The 18336-nt window shown below is 34.3% G+C and overlaps 1 protein-coding gene across 1 annotated transcript in view; it reads left to right on the top strand.

Annotated features, from left to right (window-relative positions):
- LOC150104188 (uncharacterized) overlaps positions 1-15991 on the top strand; it is a 220812-nt gene extending 204821 nt beyond the window's left edge. The window contains exons 12-13 of the mRNA XM_090396422.1: positions 4609-4774; positions 15797-15991. Coding sequence (XP_090252548.1) covers positions 4609-4774; positions 15797-15991 — 361 coding nt within the window. The remainder of the gene's footprint in view (positions 1-4608; positions 4775-15796) is intronic.
- Positions 15992-18336: the final 2345 nt, after the last annotated feature.

Genomic DNA, 18336 nt, shown 5'->3' with positions numbered 1-18336 from the left:
TGATTTACAACTTAATTATAGACTTAATGTATAGCCCTGTATAATTCTCCATTTACCCCATATAATTGTAGTCTTTTTGAAAAAAATTTCCCTAGACACCATGTTGTATGCCCTTTCCAGATCTACAAAACTAAGTATGGATCCTTGTCATATTCCCATAATTTCTCAACTATTTGTTGTGGAGTGAAAATCTGATCCTTACAACCTCTATTTGGCTGGATCCAGCTTGTTCTCCCAGTTTCTCTTCCACAATTTTTCTCAGCCTCTTTTCAGGTATGCTTGCATAAATCTTACCTTGGAACACTTAGTAGAGAAATTTCTCTGTAATTCTTTCAGCTTTATCTCCCCCCCCCTTTTTTTTTATAGATGGGTACTATAAAACTTTTACTCCAATGATCTGGAATTTGACCTTTTGTCCAGGTCCTCTGAATTAGGCAGTGTAGCCACTGTAAAATTTTATACCTCCATATATGAGCATTGCTGGTCGAATATCATCTACTCTAGCTGCCTTTCCACATTTCAAATTTTTGATGGCTTTTCCACCTTAAATATCTGTTATTCCTCTTGAAAATTTTCTACTATAGTTCTGTCAGTGTTTGTTTCATTTAACCACCTAATCGGCCAAGACATATATATATGTCCAGGTTACCATGGATGCGAAGTGCATATTAAAATTGTAATATCATTGATATTACATTGAAATATATGATGGATATGAAGTGTAGAGGAGTGGTGTATTTTATCCATATTGACGGTGACGTGATTAATAGTCTTTCAAAGTAATTACTCCAGACATCTAGGATATCCTTATCTTCAGTTTTCATTTCACCGTTATCACCTTTGATACCTTTTATAGTACTCTTTCTTCCATTTTTCAGCTTCTTCAATAGCCTCCAGAACATTTTGCAACCTTCCTGATATTTATTTTCTATGATTTTGACGAAGTCTCCCATGACTTGTTTGGCTACTTTTAACATGCTTAGTTCTCTTAACACTTTTCGCTGTATTCTTTTAGAGCATTTGCTGACTTATTTGCTAAGAACTTTCAGTATGTTTACTACTACTTATTATTATTATTCAGAACTGCTTTTTTAACATCTTGTTTCCACCAAGGTTTCCTTATTTTTTTTATCCATGCAGACAACTTTACCACATACCTCCCTAGCTGAATCAGTGTTTTTTTTTCTTCAGAGTTTGCCACCACGACTTCAAGGTTTGGTTCTTGTTTCTGAACTATTTCATTCTTTCTTTAAGCTGCTCAACTTTAATTATTTTTAAAACTTTTTTTTTTACGTACTTTTTTCTTTTCAATGTGCTATTCGGTTTTATCCTACTTAAAATTAAGTGATGGTTATTTCCAATTTCAGTTCTTCTGTACACTTGTATTCTGAACCAACACAATGATATCACTATCAAATAGTCAGTGAGGCTTTCTTATTTCCTTTGTCTTCTCTCCACGTGAACTTGTGCACGTATGTTTATATTGGAATATATAAACAACTATCCCACACAACTGATTAACTACGCAAACAGGACGGCAAAAAACCGCCAAAACAACCCAAGTACCAAAATGAACTTCCCAACACAAATTATCAAACTACCATACACCCAAAACACATACAAAGCCTATAAATACATCTTCAAACATACTGACTACAAACTGGTATTCACCACAAACCAAAAACTGGCAAATCTCCTAAAACCCACCAAACCTCACATACAGAAAGAAATATTTGAACATCACAATGTAGTCTATAAATTTCCCTGCCAAAAAGACTGTGATATCACCTACACAGGTTCCACCATCAGGTCTTTATGGGCAAGACTACAAGAACACTTCCGTGATTGTAACATCCCTATTCCAGAACATTTAAACACTAAAAAACGCAACATCAAAAAGAAAAATTGAATACAAAGCACAGGAAAAACGGAAATAGCTGTTCACACCCTTGAACAAAAACACATCCTGCAGATCGACAAGACCATCATAGTAGACAGACAAGACAATGAAACAATGCTTAGAATATCGGAAACAATAGCCATAAAATGTGACACGAACTCTATCAACCTACACAGGCCCTACATAATCTCCGAGGTTTGGAAGCTTCACAACATAAAATTGAGGTCACAACCCCGACCAATAGGCGATAACACTAACACTTCAAAAACAGAAGCACCTACCCGACATGACATCCACTTTCCTAATGTGTTCAGATGACGACCAAGAATAGTCGAAACGGACAGCACCCCGTCAACCCCCTTTTCCCCTTCCTATATAAAAAATCAGCCCTTTCACCATTTTCTACCCTATATAATATAATAATATAATATATATGTTTATATATATATTACTGAAAAAACCCGGGTTTTTCTATTTTAATTCTCCCAAATTGACTACCCCCCCACACACACTCAGTAGTTTTTGGACATCGCAGAAAGAAGAAAAGCTGCAACACCCAGAAAAAGGTATGTGTCAATTTCTCTTCCTTATGCTACATATACTTTTTGGTAAATTTACATCTACAATGCCCTAAGAATCCATGAGTAAATAGCCAATGACATTTAAACAGGGGCACTCCTAAACTGAAGCAGGCAAAATAGCCGTAATTATAATAATAATAATAACTATATTTAATTTATATTTTAACTATATATGGCTGTGTAGCTCAGTGGTAGTGTCTTCTACAGTGCTAGATCGCCTGAAGAGAGAGAGCATTGTAAGTTCAATTCTAGAGGAATGTTTTACTAAGCCTTTTGGTGACCTGGTTGGCCGAGTGGTTAGGGTATCCACTCTCCAGCCGAAATACTGTGAGTTCAAATCCTGCCATGGGCATAGATGTTTGTGATTTTCTGTGAAAATACTAGTAGTGATGGTTGGCAGTAGATGGCACTGGTGTAGATGATGATGGTAGTTGGTGAATTGAATAGTGGAGACAGAGTTGTAGACAAGTGTCCTCCCTCCATGAGTTTTTAGACTCCTTGGAGGTGTCATGCAATAATAATAATAATATTTGAGTTTTCTTTTTGGTATCTTTCAAATGTTCTGATATGCAGATTTCTCTGGAAACCCACGTGTGACCAACATAATAACTTTCATATGAACAGCAAATCTTGAAGACACCTGACTTCTTGAAGGGAAGGTGAGGAAATTTCAGTGGCTGGAAAGAATCTGGAGCCCTTATATGTGTGTGTATATAGTGGAGTGAAATCCACTTTTTCGCCATAATTTTGAGGAATCCAAGAACTTTTGATCCATAATATTGCAGGTGTAAGGAAGGGAGCAGAGAGAGAGAGAGAACAGGAATTTTGCAGAGCTAGATAAGGAAAACCAGTTTTATATGGAGTTTGAAAACAGTAGAGGGATAATATTTCTTTCAAGTACTCTTTACTTTATCTGAGGTACTCAGGATATAGGAAATAATAATAGCATTACTGTAATCTGTTTATTTAAAAGTTTGTGGGATGGAGGAAGGATTAAGTTGGAATCAAAGCTATTGGAATAGTAAATAATGTGGTTGGGTTTAGCTATGAGACTATCTGATTAGACAGGCTCTGTTTGTTAGCTAGCCAGTGTTTTTAATAATAGCATATTGTTGGGGAAAATTTCTTTTATGCCTGCATGAGTTGATTTTCTGTATCAAAAGAAAGGGCCATTAGAAAGACTGTATTGTATATAGATTCTGAGTGTTGAGGGTGGAGGAAGAGTGAGTCTAATGTACTTCAGCCATGTGGACAAATAGAGAGAATATATTTTCAATATATCTCAACAAGATAGAAGTTTTGGTCACTCAAATATCGATGTAGGTAAAATATAACTATCTTACACTTATGTTTCAGTACGAAAATACTGTGAGTAGACATATTACTTAAAATTATTATAATGGAATTAACTCACGTAAAATATTATTTACGTGAGTAAATATAAACAGTAACTGACAATTCCCTTTGGAATTGTCAGTTATTGTTTAATTAGCCTTTTTACATGTACTGAAGATGCCTGTGATACTCAGGCAAAAATTCTACTAATAAATATTTTACATGAGTTAATTCCGTTATTATAATTTTAAGTGGTATCTTATACTTATTCATGTTACTTCAGTGTTTTAATATATACTTTGCATCCATGTTTTGTAGATGTGATGGAAGGTTGGATAGTCGAGGATAAAAATTAACTGAAATAGCATGAGATTTGGGAAAAAAAATGTAGAAAGCAAAGAATGAATAAGTGAGCATTTGTTTTTCACCATCTTCTCCCCCCCCCCACCCTTCAAATCTCATACTATTTTGTCTCAGTCATAAAGTTCTTTACTAAATAATATGTCATCCCTACCTTCAAAAAATATGCATCTAGGTATGTCAAATTAATTCTCTTTCTAATATAATAATTTTTAAATTAGTAAAACTTAATTTTGTGCCTTTAGATTGTCATATGAGGGCAGCTCAATTACTATAGGAGCCTTGCTATTTTCTCTTTATCTACTGTTGGAACTGAATGAAAATTTCAGAATATTCTGAATATTGCCGAGTTATTTATGTGCATTTATGTTGAAGAGTTTTAAAAAATCTACTGCTTGTTTTAATACTATTTACTTTTATTTCAATATATAGGATATGGTTTTTAGTGTTTTCTGTGGCCGTAGCTTTAAATTGCACAGTGACAGTATATTTTGCATGTGCCTGTATATGGAAAGATGGCTGGCAGTATACGTATATTGTTGGTTTGTTAGAAGCTCTCCTGTTTTGTGGTCTTGGTTGGATTCTCACTGGAAGCACAGTAAGCATAATTTGCTCAAAGTATTTAAATCAGATTGATGTTTTTTTTTAATTTTTTCTTTATGTTATTAATGAAATGTTCATAAATGGAGCAAGATATACTAGTGTATGTTTTGTTTTTAAAGAGGTCTTATTGATTGTGTTATTGTTTATAATGATATCTTTATGATAGTTCAGGATACAAGAATATCCTGACTAGGGTATTTGAATTAGGTGTTCACCATTTAGTTCTGAGTGGGATAAAAATTAATATTGTACTGTATTGAAAAGAGAAGTATCTATGAGAGTTTTTTAAAATTTTAAATTAATTCAGCCTGAGAGCTTTCAGACATAAGCTATAAACTCAAATATACAAATACTTTTTGGAACAAAAATGAAACAGTTTGAAAACAGAACCAAACATTGATTTATTACTAGTATAATCTGAAGAAAAGAAAATATTTAATTCAGCCCAGGAAGGACCTGTTTTAATGTAGCAGACTGTGCCATGTGTTATAATTATGTTCTAGTTTATTTCTTATCCTGCTTTGCCTTTGATTTCTCTTTACTTAATTGTTCTTAAATGTGGTCAACTGCCTTATTTTTGACTGCTGCCATTTCTCTGTTTCTATTATATCTTATTTCTCATGCTCTATAGTCTATCATATTTATTTGTTTTAACAACTGCGCCAGTTAGACTATATATTGAGATGAGAATATAAGACTTTAATCAAAGGCTAAGCAAATATCATTTATAATCCCCGCTTATATTAATCTTACTTTAAACTAGTTGTGGCTTAAATATAATTCATATAAACTTCTATCTTATGCAGGTTCGAATTTTTTTAGAGATAGTGCATTGACAGAATTAGTCCAATGTGTTGTTTACAAACCATTTAAGTCAAAAACAGAAGTATGTACAGAATGAGTTACATTATATATATACACTCAATCCTTTCTAATCTAACCTTAGTTCTAAGCTAGTTCACAATCTAGCATATCATTAACTGAATATAAGGACATACCTTGGTTATGCCTAATTCACCATTAATATACATTATCTCATAAACCTAGATGCTTGACATACATTCTTGTTCACTATCGCAGCTACTTACAATTCTTGTTCAGCAGACAGTCTTTCACATAATCTTTTGTTCACATGCATTTCTTCTTCTTATCTTTCTTTCCGCTTGCTGACATGTTTGACTTGCTTATAGGACCTTTAACATGGTGGCGATGTACAGTTCCTTCCTTCGAGACAATTGAAACAGTAGTTCTCACATGGTGGTGATCCCAGGTAGAAGACTTACACCTTACGACACTTCTCTTTCAAAATCCTAAGATAAAATTCCTTCCTGATGCATTGCCTTATATATGCCCTTACTTCCGTCGTGCGCATGCACACGTCTCTTGAAAATTGGTCACTTATTCCCTCTTTCATTCTTCACAATTCTCAGAATTCTTCACATCTTAGCATTAGACTTACTGATTAACATTACTTAATAGCCTTACATGATGACGTTATGTGCCACGTTATTTTTACCAAGGTTCCATACAATGTTATTACAGAAAAGATTATTTCAGCAAAAAAAAAAAAAAAAAAAAAAATTAACATTATTCTGAGTACATTCTCCTAAGCAAAAAAAATTGTAAAAACAAACAAATTATGAAGTCACATATCATGAGAGATTTTACTACAGACCCTCTGTAGCTCAGTCATGACCTTTGGTTGGAAATACCAGAATTTGAATCCTGTCTAGGATGTGAAGAACCTTCATATGATCTTTTCAATTGAAGATGAATTATTTAGTCTCATACAAAAGTGGTAAAGTCCCTCCCACACACACACACAAACCAGTTTTCTTCCCATAAAACGAGGAAAATTGGCAAGAAGAACACGCAATTAATATACATAATACACTGGCTTCTTAGTCTTAATTGCTTCTTCTGTAATTAAAAACATCCCAATTTTCATCGCGGCCAGTGAGGCAGGTGATAAGATTCTCTGTTGGATAGAAAAGTCAGAACTGGTTTCTGCAAAGTAATTCATCAGCTGTTCTGAGAGAATACTGACAAAAATATAAGAAAGCTAAGCCATATGTAATGGTAGCTAAACAAAATCATGGAAAGGATATAGAAGATAAATATGAAGCCTAGCAAAATGTCCTGGAGGCTATTGAAAAAATTTAGAAATTTAGGAAAGAGTGCTGTAAAAAGAATTAGAAATGATAAAGAAATCAGACTTAAAGTTATTCTAGATATCAGGAGAAATTACTTTGAAATATTGTTCAGTGCAAGAAGCAGCGATGAAACAGCAGTAGGAAATATTCAAGATGAATGCAATTATGAGTACATATCAGTAGAAAATGCCATCAGAAACTGAAACGTGGAAAAGCATAGAGAAGGTAATATTTAACAGGAAATGCTACGAAAGTATTGACGTTTTACAGTGAAATTCCAGATGGTTGGATTAGAACTCTCATAGTACCCATCTGAGAAAAGAGAAATAAAACTGAATGTTTGTAATTTCCCTAGTGAATGTTCCAAGTTAGAATTATGCAAGCATACTTGATAAGGGACTAACAAACTGTGGCAGAGAAACCTGGGAAAGAACAAGCTAGATTTGGCCCTGAGTTTAAGACAAACTTTTGACTTTCACCTTCTGTCTGAAAAAACAAAAAACATTCAAGAAATCGTGGAAATGTATCATCTTCCCACCAATTTCATATATACCTTCAAGGGGTATTCAGGCCTATGACAACATTACACGAATAAGTTTACATTCTTAATTTCCTATTTTCCTCCAAATTAGTCTATTACTTGTGCACATCAATATCGTTGCATCTAACATTTCATGCCTCTAAGGCACTTCTGACTGAATCACTCCATCTAGACCAGGCATGTCAAACTTGTTTACCTCCAAGGGCCAAATTAAGAATTATACATCAAGCCGCAGGCCGCAACAGAAAAAAATTTCGAAATAAAGAGGAAACAGATTTTTTTAATATTAACATTAGAGTATATATATAAGTAGTACAAAATACAACCATGTTACAAAAGTGCATAGAAAATATAAAATTTACATATTTAAATAAAATTATACATATAATTTTTTGAAGAAACTTGGCGTTTTCCATTAACGAAATCTTCAAAATTTGGTTGAATTTGTTGAGCTGTAGTTATTTTCAATATTGTTTGCACATGCCGGTCTGTTAATCTTGATTTTTCTGCAATTTTATTATTCTTTAAAGTTGAAAATAGTTGTTTGCATAAATATGTGCTACCAAACATAGATAAAATATGCCTAATTGCACATAAACACATTGGGGTATCGATTGACTGATAAATAATTATAGAACTTTGGAATTCCAATGTCCATATATTTTTGTTTCAATACAGAATCACACTGAATTTCTATTAATTCCAACTGTAAATTGTCATCAACAGTTTCAACATCAATCGATAGAGGAGAAGTAAATAGGTGAAACTGGTTTTCATCTTTCAAATTCATTTTCTAATAACTTCATTTGATTGGCATATTCTGGAAATTTCAATTTCAGCGATTTTTGTAATGATGATTGACAACATTCAAAATGGGATAAATTTTCTTTTTGAATTTGTTTTTGCCAGAAATAATAATTTCTGTTTGAAAATGTTAATATTGTCAAATACCATGGTAACTACTTGATGTTTGCCTTGTATCTTAAGATTAAGTTGACTTGTAATGTCAACTGAAAAAGCCAGGTCCTTTATCCATTGATCATTTTTTAATATTTCACATTCGTTATTTTTTGATTCTAAAAAAAAAATGGTAATTTTGTCCAGCAATTCGAAGAATCACTTTAAAACTTTACAACCGGAAAGCCATTGAATTTCTGTATAAGGTAGATCACTATATTCACTTTCTATATCTTCTAGAAAGTTACTAAATTGGCGATGATTAAGCCCAAGTGCACGAATATAATTTACAATTTTGCTGACATTTTTAGGACATGTTCAATATTTAAAACTTTAGAGCATAGGTTTGCTGATGAATAATGCAATTAAAATGTTGAAAATGATTATTATCTTGTTCTTTGCATCTTTTAAATTTGTAACAACTCCTTTAACAACACCAGTCATGGTAGGAGCACCATCAGTTGCAAGGCAAAGTAGCTTTTTTTTTAACGGTAAATTGTATTCATTCAAAACTTCCATAAGGGCGTCAAAAATATCAACTCCAGTGGTTGTATCGTGAATAGGAATAATTTCTAGAAGTTCCTTCACTTACTCTTAAGTTCATATCACATCCACGAATAAAAACAGCCAGCTGAGCGATATCCTGTACATCTGTACTTTTTGTAAATTGCAAGGGAATAGGTCTGAAATGTTGGAATTATAATTATTGATTTTAGTTGATTCCTTAAGTTCCCATCTATATCATCAGTTCTGCTAGCAATGGTATTTCTAGATAAAATTTTAAAATTTCTTTAATTGATCAGGACACAACACTTCAACTGCTTTAATAATACATTCGTGAATAAATTCCCCTTCAGTGAATGGTTTCGACTTGCTTGCAATTAAATGTGATAACAAATAACTGGTTTTACCTTAGCTCTATTATCTTCGATAGGTTTGGTAAATCCACTTTGTTGATTTTGAAGTGTCAACTTTAATTCTGACAATTTATCTTTACGAAGTTTTGCAACATATTTGTCATAGTTTTCTTTATGATTTGTATCGTAATGCCTTTTAATATTATATTCTTTGCAAACTGCAATAGTTTGTATATCAGGCATAATTTTTTTTTCCTTGAATACAAAAATATTGTAATTCACATTTTTCTTGAAAACTATGACGTTCTTCTTCAATTAATCGTTTTTTTTACTCATACTAGTTGAAGGTTTGGACATTATTTTTTATAAATTCTTTAGTAATTATAAAGAAAACACTACACTTTCTTACGACTTGAAAATTGCTAACGGCTAGCCTCGGATTGCTGTGGTCAGCAGATGTAGCCTCGTACGTAGACTTGCTCGGTAAAATTCGATATTTATTCTGTTGTGTAACAAGATTTTTTGAAATGACAAATAGAACATTATTTCCTTTAGAAATTGCAGAGTAGTTTGGCATATAAAATAATCTTAAATGGAAATGTTAATTTTTTAAATATGTTTATTTAATTCGATGTTGTCAAAAGTTAAATAACCATATTGGTTACAAAATTTGGCAGGCCACATATTACTTGTCGGTGGGCCTCATGCGGCCTACGTGTTTGACATGCCTGATCTAGACCTTTGTCTTCCTCTGGGTCTCTTTCTTGCCATCTTGGCATCAAACACCTATTTTGCTAACTTTTCCTCTTTCATTCTGTTGAAGTGAGCATACAACCTTAGATTAGCCTTCCTCACACATTCTTGAATGCAAACAATGTCAGGTAACTCTGAAATATTCAGAGTTACCTGACATTTTTAATGATTCTGCCATTGATGCCATCTGTTCAGACTGCTGGTTTTTCTAAGAACTTATATTTGTGATCTCTAATCTTTGATCAAGTGCTTTATATCTAACCCAACTCTTCGATCCACAACTTAAAACTGGTTTGAACACTATCTTGCCAGTAATAGAAAAAATTAAAAAATATAAACATAAATGGATGGAACACGTTGAAAGAATGAAAACAAAGTTTACCAAAGCAGGCCTTAAAAAAAAAAACAATTGGAAAAAGAAAACCAAGGATGTCCTCTAAAGAGATTCAACAATGACGTCTAAGGCCAGAACAGGCCACTCTAGGCCTAAATCCTTGAAAGGCATGATGATGATGATGATGTATATGGCTAATCTTGGCAATCTCTATTTGGATGAGTCCTGCTTGTTCTTCAAATTTCTCTTCCACAATTTTCCTCAGTCCCTTTTTAAGTATGCTGCATAAATCTTAGTAGAGAAATTCCTGTGAAATATCCACATTCAGTTTTATTCCAATTTTTATAGATGGGAACTGTAAAAGCTCTACTCCAATGATCTAGAATTTGACGAGGCCCTCTGAATTAATGCAATGTAGCCACCACAAAACTTTTATAACTCTCTTATAAAATAGTTCTAAAAGTATTTTTATAACTTTTATAACACTTCTCTGGAAGTTGTAGCCCTCCCCACTAGTTACATGGGTGACTTTGATGCGGTAGTGCCAACACAAACAGCAAGACTAGATTGTGGAACATATAGTTGATGATAATGATCCCCCCCCCCCACTCTGCTGAAAATGCAACCTTCAGAGAGACCCAGAGTTAAAGATGGGACAAACTGTTATCTCAGTAGCAAACAAATGTCAGGTTCTTAGGACCCATCATGTTGGAGTTTTAAAGGAGCATTGACAGGATTAAAAACTAATTTTAATGCTTCAGTATTTCATCTCAGTCACTGAGACATCTTCAGTGAGTAAAAATAATACTTGTGACACACATACTTAATGAAATATGTGAGCAACTCTAAAATCCTATCTAGGACTTTAGAGTTGCCCACCACCCTCTGTGAACATTTGTAGGCAACTTAGGATGTAAACTGGGGACCTGGGATAATTATCGTTTCCCAAATTTTGGGAAGTTCTATGCATCTGAATTTATTTAAATTAGGTTGATTTCTGGGTGTCGCTACAGATTCCAAAAACAGTCTTTCCTTTTTAAATTTACTATGGTGGAGCATGGTGGTTTTCTTCCAGACAATCCTGTGAGTTGTATTCAATACAAGGTCTGCAAGGCCAGATTGACCATAGTCGTGATTGCAGATGTAAGATTTATGTTCATCTAAATGGATAGTGACTGATCTACTTGTCTACCTGAAGTAAGCCATCTTGCAAGAACAGGGTACTTTATATATTCCAGGCACTGAGAGAGGAGGGAGCTGATCTTTGATAGAACGGATAAGAGTAGCATGTTTTCAGGGGGGGGGGGGGGAGCTTATAAGCTTTGTAATATTCCTTGCATGTATTTTTTGAACTAAGAGGAAAGTTCAAGAGAGCATTAAATATTCTATGCATTCTATCCTCTTATGTATAGGGAGTTTATCAGTATTCTTTGCTTCTCTTGTACCTACCATGTTTGCTCAGAGCTTGATTATGGAGCCATAAGTCTGTCTTTGCAAGGAAAAGTACCCCGTGAGGGTCAGATCTTATTCGACCATCATCAGGTATTCTATCTATCATCAGGGTATATGAATAGCCATGGTGCATTTTTCATTTCATTCATTCAGAGCCTTTGTGTCAAAGTAAATGAACCTGATCTCTCACTTTGATGGAAACATTTGTCATGCCTTAACTATGTCCTGAAAATAAAAGTTCTTGCCGAAGTGTCTTACATGAACTGTTATTTTAACCCCTATGTTGGGAAGTTGAGTATATGCCATTTGATATAAATGTGAGACTACAAGCTGTTGATATGAATGTAACAATATTATCAGCAGTAAACCTGATAGTATTTTCCCATGGACAGTTTGCATTTCATCATGTAGCTTCTGATATGCTAGGTAAGAGGCTGCATGCTGGTGTGCAGCCTTCCACTTAACTCATCATCAGTCTACTTACAGTATTTAATGAACATAGGTAAGAAAGATTATTCCACTCTGTCTCTACTGATGGCTTGAAAGTTGTTGGTTGGATTTGCTTTTTACTAACTGCATGGTCTCAAGTTGTCATTTTATTCCACTTGAATGCAGTAGCTTCTACTGGATAGCACCATAGCTTTTCTTCTACACATAAATGAAAACCAGTTTCAGGTTATTGAGGATTCCTCAGATTTCTTTTTGTCAGAAGACTGGGCGACATGAAGGGAGCCGTTCTTGGTAGTGTGGGGGGAACTATGCCAAGGTCATCAATGCAGGAATTTGAAGAAAAGAGTGATGCCAGTAAGTTGGCCTTGTCTTTTGGTTAGGTAACTACAGCACCATCCAGATGCGAGAGTGGTGTAAACCTGGGTGGGCAGAAATTGCACCCAATGGTCTTCGCAAGGCAGCAGAAGTAGTGACTGCCATTTGGGTAGGAGGCGACTTTGCAGCATTTGGGCATTTCAATCTGACTTGGACTTGGTGATGATTCTTTTACAACGGTTTCGAGCTGCAGAGTGGGGAGTTTTGGTGAGCCAATCATGGTAAGCAGAAGTTGTTTCTTTTACAGCATTGGCACACTTTTTTAAGAACCAAGGCTTGGATTGTGGTTGAGAATTTGAAGTGGAATGAGAGATGAAAGCCTTCATTCCTCCTAGTTGACACCCTTATAGCACCAACAGACACATGAATGTGAACTGGTGGGTGAAGGCTAGTCTGTGGCAAAAGAAACTTATGACGTTGTAAACGTTACCAAGATTAACAGCCACAGTATACCTGGAAGGGGAGCTTGTTAGGAAGAGGTCATGTGTTGGCAAAGTGGAGGAGGTGGTCAGGTATTCTGGTAGGAAGATTAATGATCTTAGATAGGTCATTGCTGATGGTAAACAGCATCCCTGCCTGTTTGGTCGGTGAAACTGGAGAAGGGGGAGCCGATGTGAGTTGTGGACATTGAAGCCCCCAAGAAGGATGACTTCACCATTGGAGTATTTAGACTGCAGCAAGTTGAGTTTTAGAGAGAGAGAGATAGTTGAAGAGGTCAGAGTGGTTGACGGAGTTTGGAGAGCGATACAGAGCACATTGGAAGCAGGTTGGTTTGGTAGGGGAATTTTGTGCCAGAGCAGATCAAACAGTGGGATTCAAGGATTTGCAGTCTCTGAAAATCCATAAAAAAATGGGATTTTTTAATCCCATTTTTTTACTCTCTTCATTCACTAGTTCCAGAAGATTTTGAAGATCCTGAATATTGTCAGCCAGGAATGCTGTGTCATCAGCATATCGGATATTACTGATGATTTCACCATTTACATTAATCCCTTCCTCTCTTCCTTTTAAGATTTTTTGAAATATGGCTTCTGAGCATATGTTAAAAAGAAGAGGTGACAGCACATATCCTTGCCTTACTTCTCGTTTGATTTTAATGAGGTCTGTAATAATGTCATCAACTTGAACAGATGCCTTTTGGTTCCAATATAAGTTTTGAATGATCCTGATGTCTTTACCATCTAACCTAATTCTCTTTAATAGTGCAATCATTTTAGTATGTTGGACTTTATCAAATGCTTTTTCAAAGTCAATGAAGCAAATGAATACCTCCTTGTTTTGATCAATACATTTTTGGAATAAGATTTGAGAGCCACTCTTGTTCCCAAACCATTTCTAAAGACAAACTGGGTATCACTGATGGTGTCGTCACATTTTCTGTATATTCTTTTTTGAATTATTTTCAGGAACATTTTGAGAACATGACTCATTAGGCTGATCATTCTATAGTCATTACAAGTTTTCGCATTTGCTTTTTTAGGTAGCATGATGAAGGTTGACTGTAACCAGTCTTTTGGGACTATGCCTGTATTGTAGACCTTATTAAATAGCTTTACTAATATAGCAATGTTGTCACCATCTAATAACTTTACTATTTATGCTGGTATTCTATCAGGGCCTAAGGCTTTACCATTTTTAGCTGAGTTCAGTGCACATTCTACCTCTGATCTTAGAATGCATGGACCGTCCATCTGTTCATAAGTATTTTCTGGGTTCTGTCTGTTATAAGAAAAGAGTTCTTCTACATATTTCACCCATTCTTGTATTTTGTCATCTTTTTCTGATATTATTTCTCCCTTTTTGTTTCAAAGGACACATAGTTGCTTTTTCTTAAATATACCTGAGGTCTCTTTCAGCTTTTTGTGTAGATTAAAACTGTCATGCTTTTCTTGTAGATTTCAATTTCTCTACATTTTTCATTCATCCAGATTTCTTTTGCTTCTTTGATCTTGCCTTTAATAATTTTTTGAACCTCTTTATATTTTGTTGGACTATGATTTTTATATGATCTGCATTAATCCATGAGAGAAGGAATTTCATCAGTTATCCAGTCTTTCTTTTTTACTGCTCTATCAGGACATTTTTCTATGAAGACAGATTTTAATTTGTCCCATGATTCATCAACCCTCATGACGTCATCATTCTTGATAAATGCTATCTCTTGATTCAGATCTTGACTCAATTTGTTTCTTATCTCTGGGTTTTTTAACTTTCCTAAATTAAACCTTTTTTTGTTGATGTTTCTGAAGTATAGCTTTCAGTCTAATTTTTAACACTGTCACCAGTAGATTATGATCAGAAGCAATATCTGCACTAGGATAGGTTTTTGTGCCTCTTTATGAAACTTCGAAATCGTTGATTAATTAGCAAGTAATCAATTTGGTTTCTGACTATATTTGTATTATTATCTTGTGGTGATCGCCAAGTATATAGCCTTCGGGATGGTAGCTTAAACCATGTGTTTGTGACTATTAGCTCCTCTTCTTGGCAGAATTGAATAAGACGGTCTCCTCTCTCATTTCTTGTTCCCAGTCCATGTTCGCCAACTATATCTCCACTTCTACCTTTCCCAACTTTAGCATTGAAATCACCTATGACGATGTTAATATCATGTTTTTTTGTGTTTTTCATTAGTTCTTTTAATTGGTCATAAAATTTTTCTGAGATATTTCTGCAAAATATAATATTACATTCTTTCTGGTTCCCATCTGCCATACGGCCGCAGGAGGGTAGCTAAATGCTACCATTCTAGGGAGAGATGATTATGAGCAAGGTGGTTTCCCATTGCCTTCCTTGCCATAAGTATTTATGACTGTAACCTGTGTGTGTTCACGGGGCCGGTTTGCCTGCTTGCTGGATGAAAAACCCCAGATAAACTGGCGGAAAAACCCTGCTGCCCACGCCCAAGACTGGCTAACTTGGCTATGGCTGAGGAAGATCCTTAAGCGCGTCGTGGACGGGAATCAAACCTAGGACACTCCTTCCCCAGGCATATGGTTGCGAAGCGCAAAGCCACTAGGCTAACCGCGCGGACATATAATATTACATACTGTTTTGTTAATTGATGTATTTTACTTTCATGATTGCTAACGTGTTAATTTTTTAAGTTTCCTAATCTGCTTACTTATGTTAATTTTACTTATAGTTACTCTATGCGACATGTAATCTTACTATGAATGAAGCATTTAATTATCGGCGATATGGATACTTAAAGGATACTCAGGGAAAGTATAGAAATCCTTTCAGTCGGGGTTTGTTGGGAAATCTGAAAGAGTTTTTTCACTGCACACGTATCTGGGATATCAGTGATGTTGAGCCTCATGAAGAAGAGGTAGTGTGACAACTCAGGCAATAAAAGTATAAACATTAGAGACTCTGTCCTTTTAGATACAGCACTGTTCTGATGGCAGTTCTATATTAATTACGGGTAGTACTAGATACTTGAGTCTGGCTCAAGTTTCTCTTTTTTTACGAAAACTTTGTCATACTGGTGGTACATGTTTAAGTGCAGGAAGCACTTTGTTGTAAAAGAATTGAGAAATTTGAATTTTGACATTTGTATATTTGTTAGTAGTACAATGTATTTTGTATAGTTTCTAGTTTTGTGTATACCAAAGTTGCAAAGTGAGAATTATTGTTATATGATTCCATTCAAGACTGTTCTAAAGAGTTAGTTGTAGTTTTTGTTTGCATAATAGTTTCATAATAGCACATAAAAATTATATAATTTAGCAAATATTCTGTTTTTCATTTTATATATATATATATATTTTTTTTTTTTTTTTAAATTTTATTTTGCACTCATTAGTAGCAAACAATATATGCTAAAAGTATGCTTTTTTTAAAAAAAAAACATTGGTAGCAGTCTTTTGCATGTGTGTGAATGTTGTGCATTAGAATATTTTTATTCACTTAGATATGCTCTGCTTTAATTAACTTACCTTAATATTTTGAATCCAAAAATTGTCATTGTAATTCTTATCTGAAAATGCAGTTTATGAAATTAATTTATAAAATCTGCTGCATAATAAGACACTACATACTGTTGAACATATCACTCTTGAAGTTAATTTAGAAATTGCATCATTTGGTAAAATACTGCATACTACCAAATAGAAAAATATGTTTGGCAGCATTTTATAATGCTTTTTTTACCTATGTGTTGTGGTTTCTGAATGAAATTTTGTTACATAAGCTTCAAGCTGGTGTTAAAAGCAGCAAAATAATTTGTGTAATGTAAAATAATAATAATAGTAAAAAATGCATAACATTTCAGTTTTATTTAGCAAAGATTTTATTTATTTACTGTGATGTATTGAAGTAGAAAGTGATAGTAAGTGACTGCCATCAGTTACTGAAACATTTTTCTTAGCATGTATTGTTTGCTAACAAATGCATGCACAAGATTCCACTGACTAGTATAGCTTTGTTTCACAAAATAACATTGTATTATTTTTATTATTATGCATGGAAGTTTAGAATTGTCACATAATAATTGAATGCTTATTTTACTTAAGTATAAAGAGCTAATAAGCTTCATTTCGGCAATGAAAACATTACTTAAATTAAGGGGATATTAAATCCCACATAGTTTTAAAACCGAATAAGAAACTCAAAGATTGGAATCAGAGAGTTTCTTGCCGAATATAGTAAACTATAAAGTATCGGCGACACTAGCGTTAGCAAATGCAAGTGATCCTAGTACGTAGTACAATACCGGACGATTCGTTGCAAAGGTGGGGGAAGTTCAGATCGCTATTCTTAGGTATTTTCCATAATGTAAAAACACATTTCCTAGGAAATGTATGCTGTTATTACATAATGGAGAGAGGTCACTACCCAGACCGGTTTCAGCCTTTTTTGAGGCTTCATCAGTGAGTAGCTAGACCTAATGCCAAAGTGTATAGCGAAAAGAACTTATATACTCTGCGAACGATTATCCAAACAGGTGCAACCATTAAGTTACTTAAGTATAAAGAGCTAATAAGCTTCATTTCGGCAATGAAAACATTACTTAAATTAAGGGGATATTAAATCCCACATAGTTTTAAAACCGAATAAGAAACTCAAAGATTGGAAGCAAGAAACTCTCTGATTCCAATCTTTGAGTTTCTTATTCGGTTTTAAAACTATGTGGGATTTAATATCCCCTTAATTTAAGTAATGTTTTCATTGCCGAAATGAAGCTTATTAGCTCTTTATACTTAAGTAACTTAATGGTTGCACCTGTTTGGATAACTCGTTCGCAGAGTATATAAGTTCTTTTCGCTATACACTTTAGCATTAGGTCTAGCTACTCACTGATGAAGCCTCAAAAAAGGCTGAAACCTATCTGGGTAGTGACCTCTCTCCATAATGTAATAACAGCATACATTTCCTAGGAAATGTGTTTTTACATTATGGAAAATACCTAAGAATAGTGATCTGAACTTCCCCCACCTTTGCAACGAGTCGTCCGGTATTGTACTACGTACTAGGATCACTTGCATTTGCTAACGCTAGTGTCGCCGATACTTTATAGTTTACTATATTCGGCAAGAAACTCTCTGATTCCAATCTTTGAGTTTCTTATTCAGTTTTAAAACTATGTGGGATTTAATATCCCCTTAATTTAAGTAATGAATGCTTATTTGTTTTTACTTTAGAGAAAAGTTTTTTTCCATGACAAAGTTAAATTCAATTTGT

Source organism: Typopeltis vanoorti, chromosome 8, assembly GCF_054136105.1.
Source record: "Typopeltis vanoorti isolate ZY-2024b chromosome 8, IOZ_Tvanoo_1.0, whole genome shotgun sequence".
NCBI classification, from domain to species: Eukaryota; Metazoa; Arthropoda; class Arachnida; order Uropygi; family Thelyphonidae; genus Typopeltis; species Typopeltis vanoorti.
This window is presented reverse-complemented; position numbering and strand designations above follow the sequence as displayed.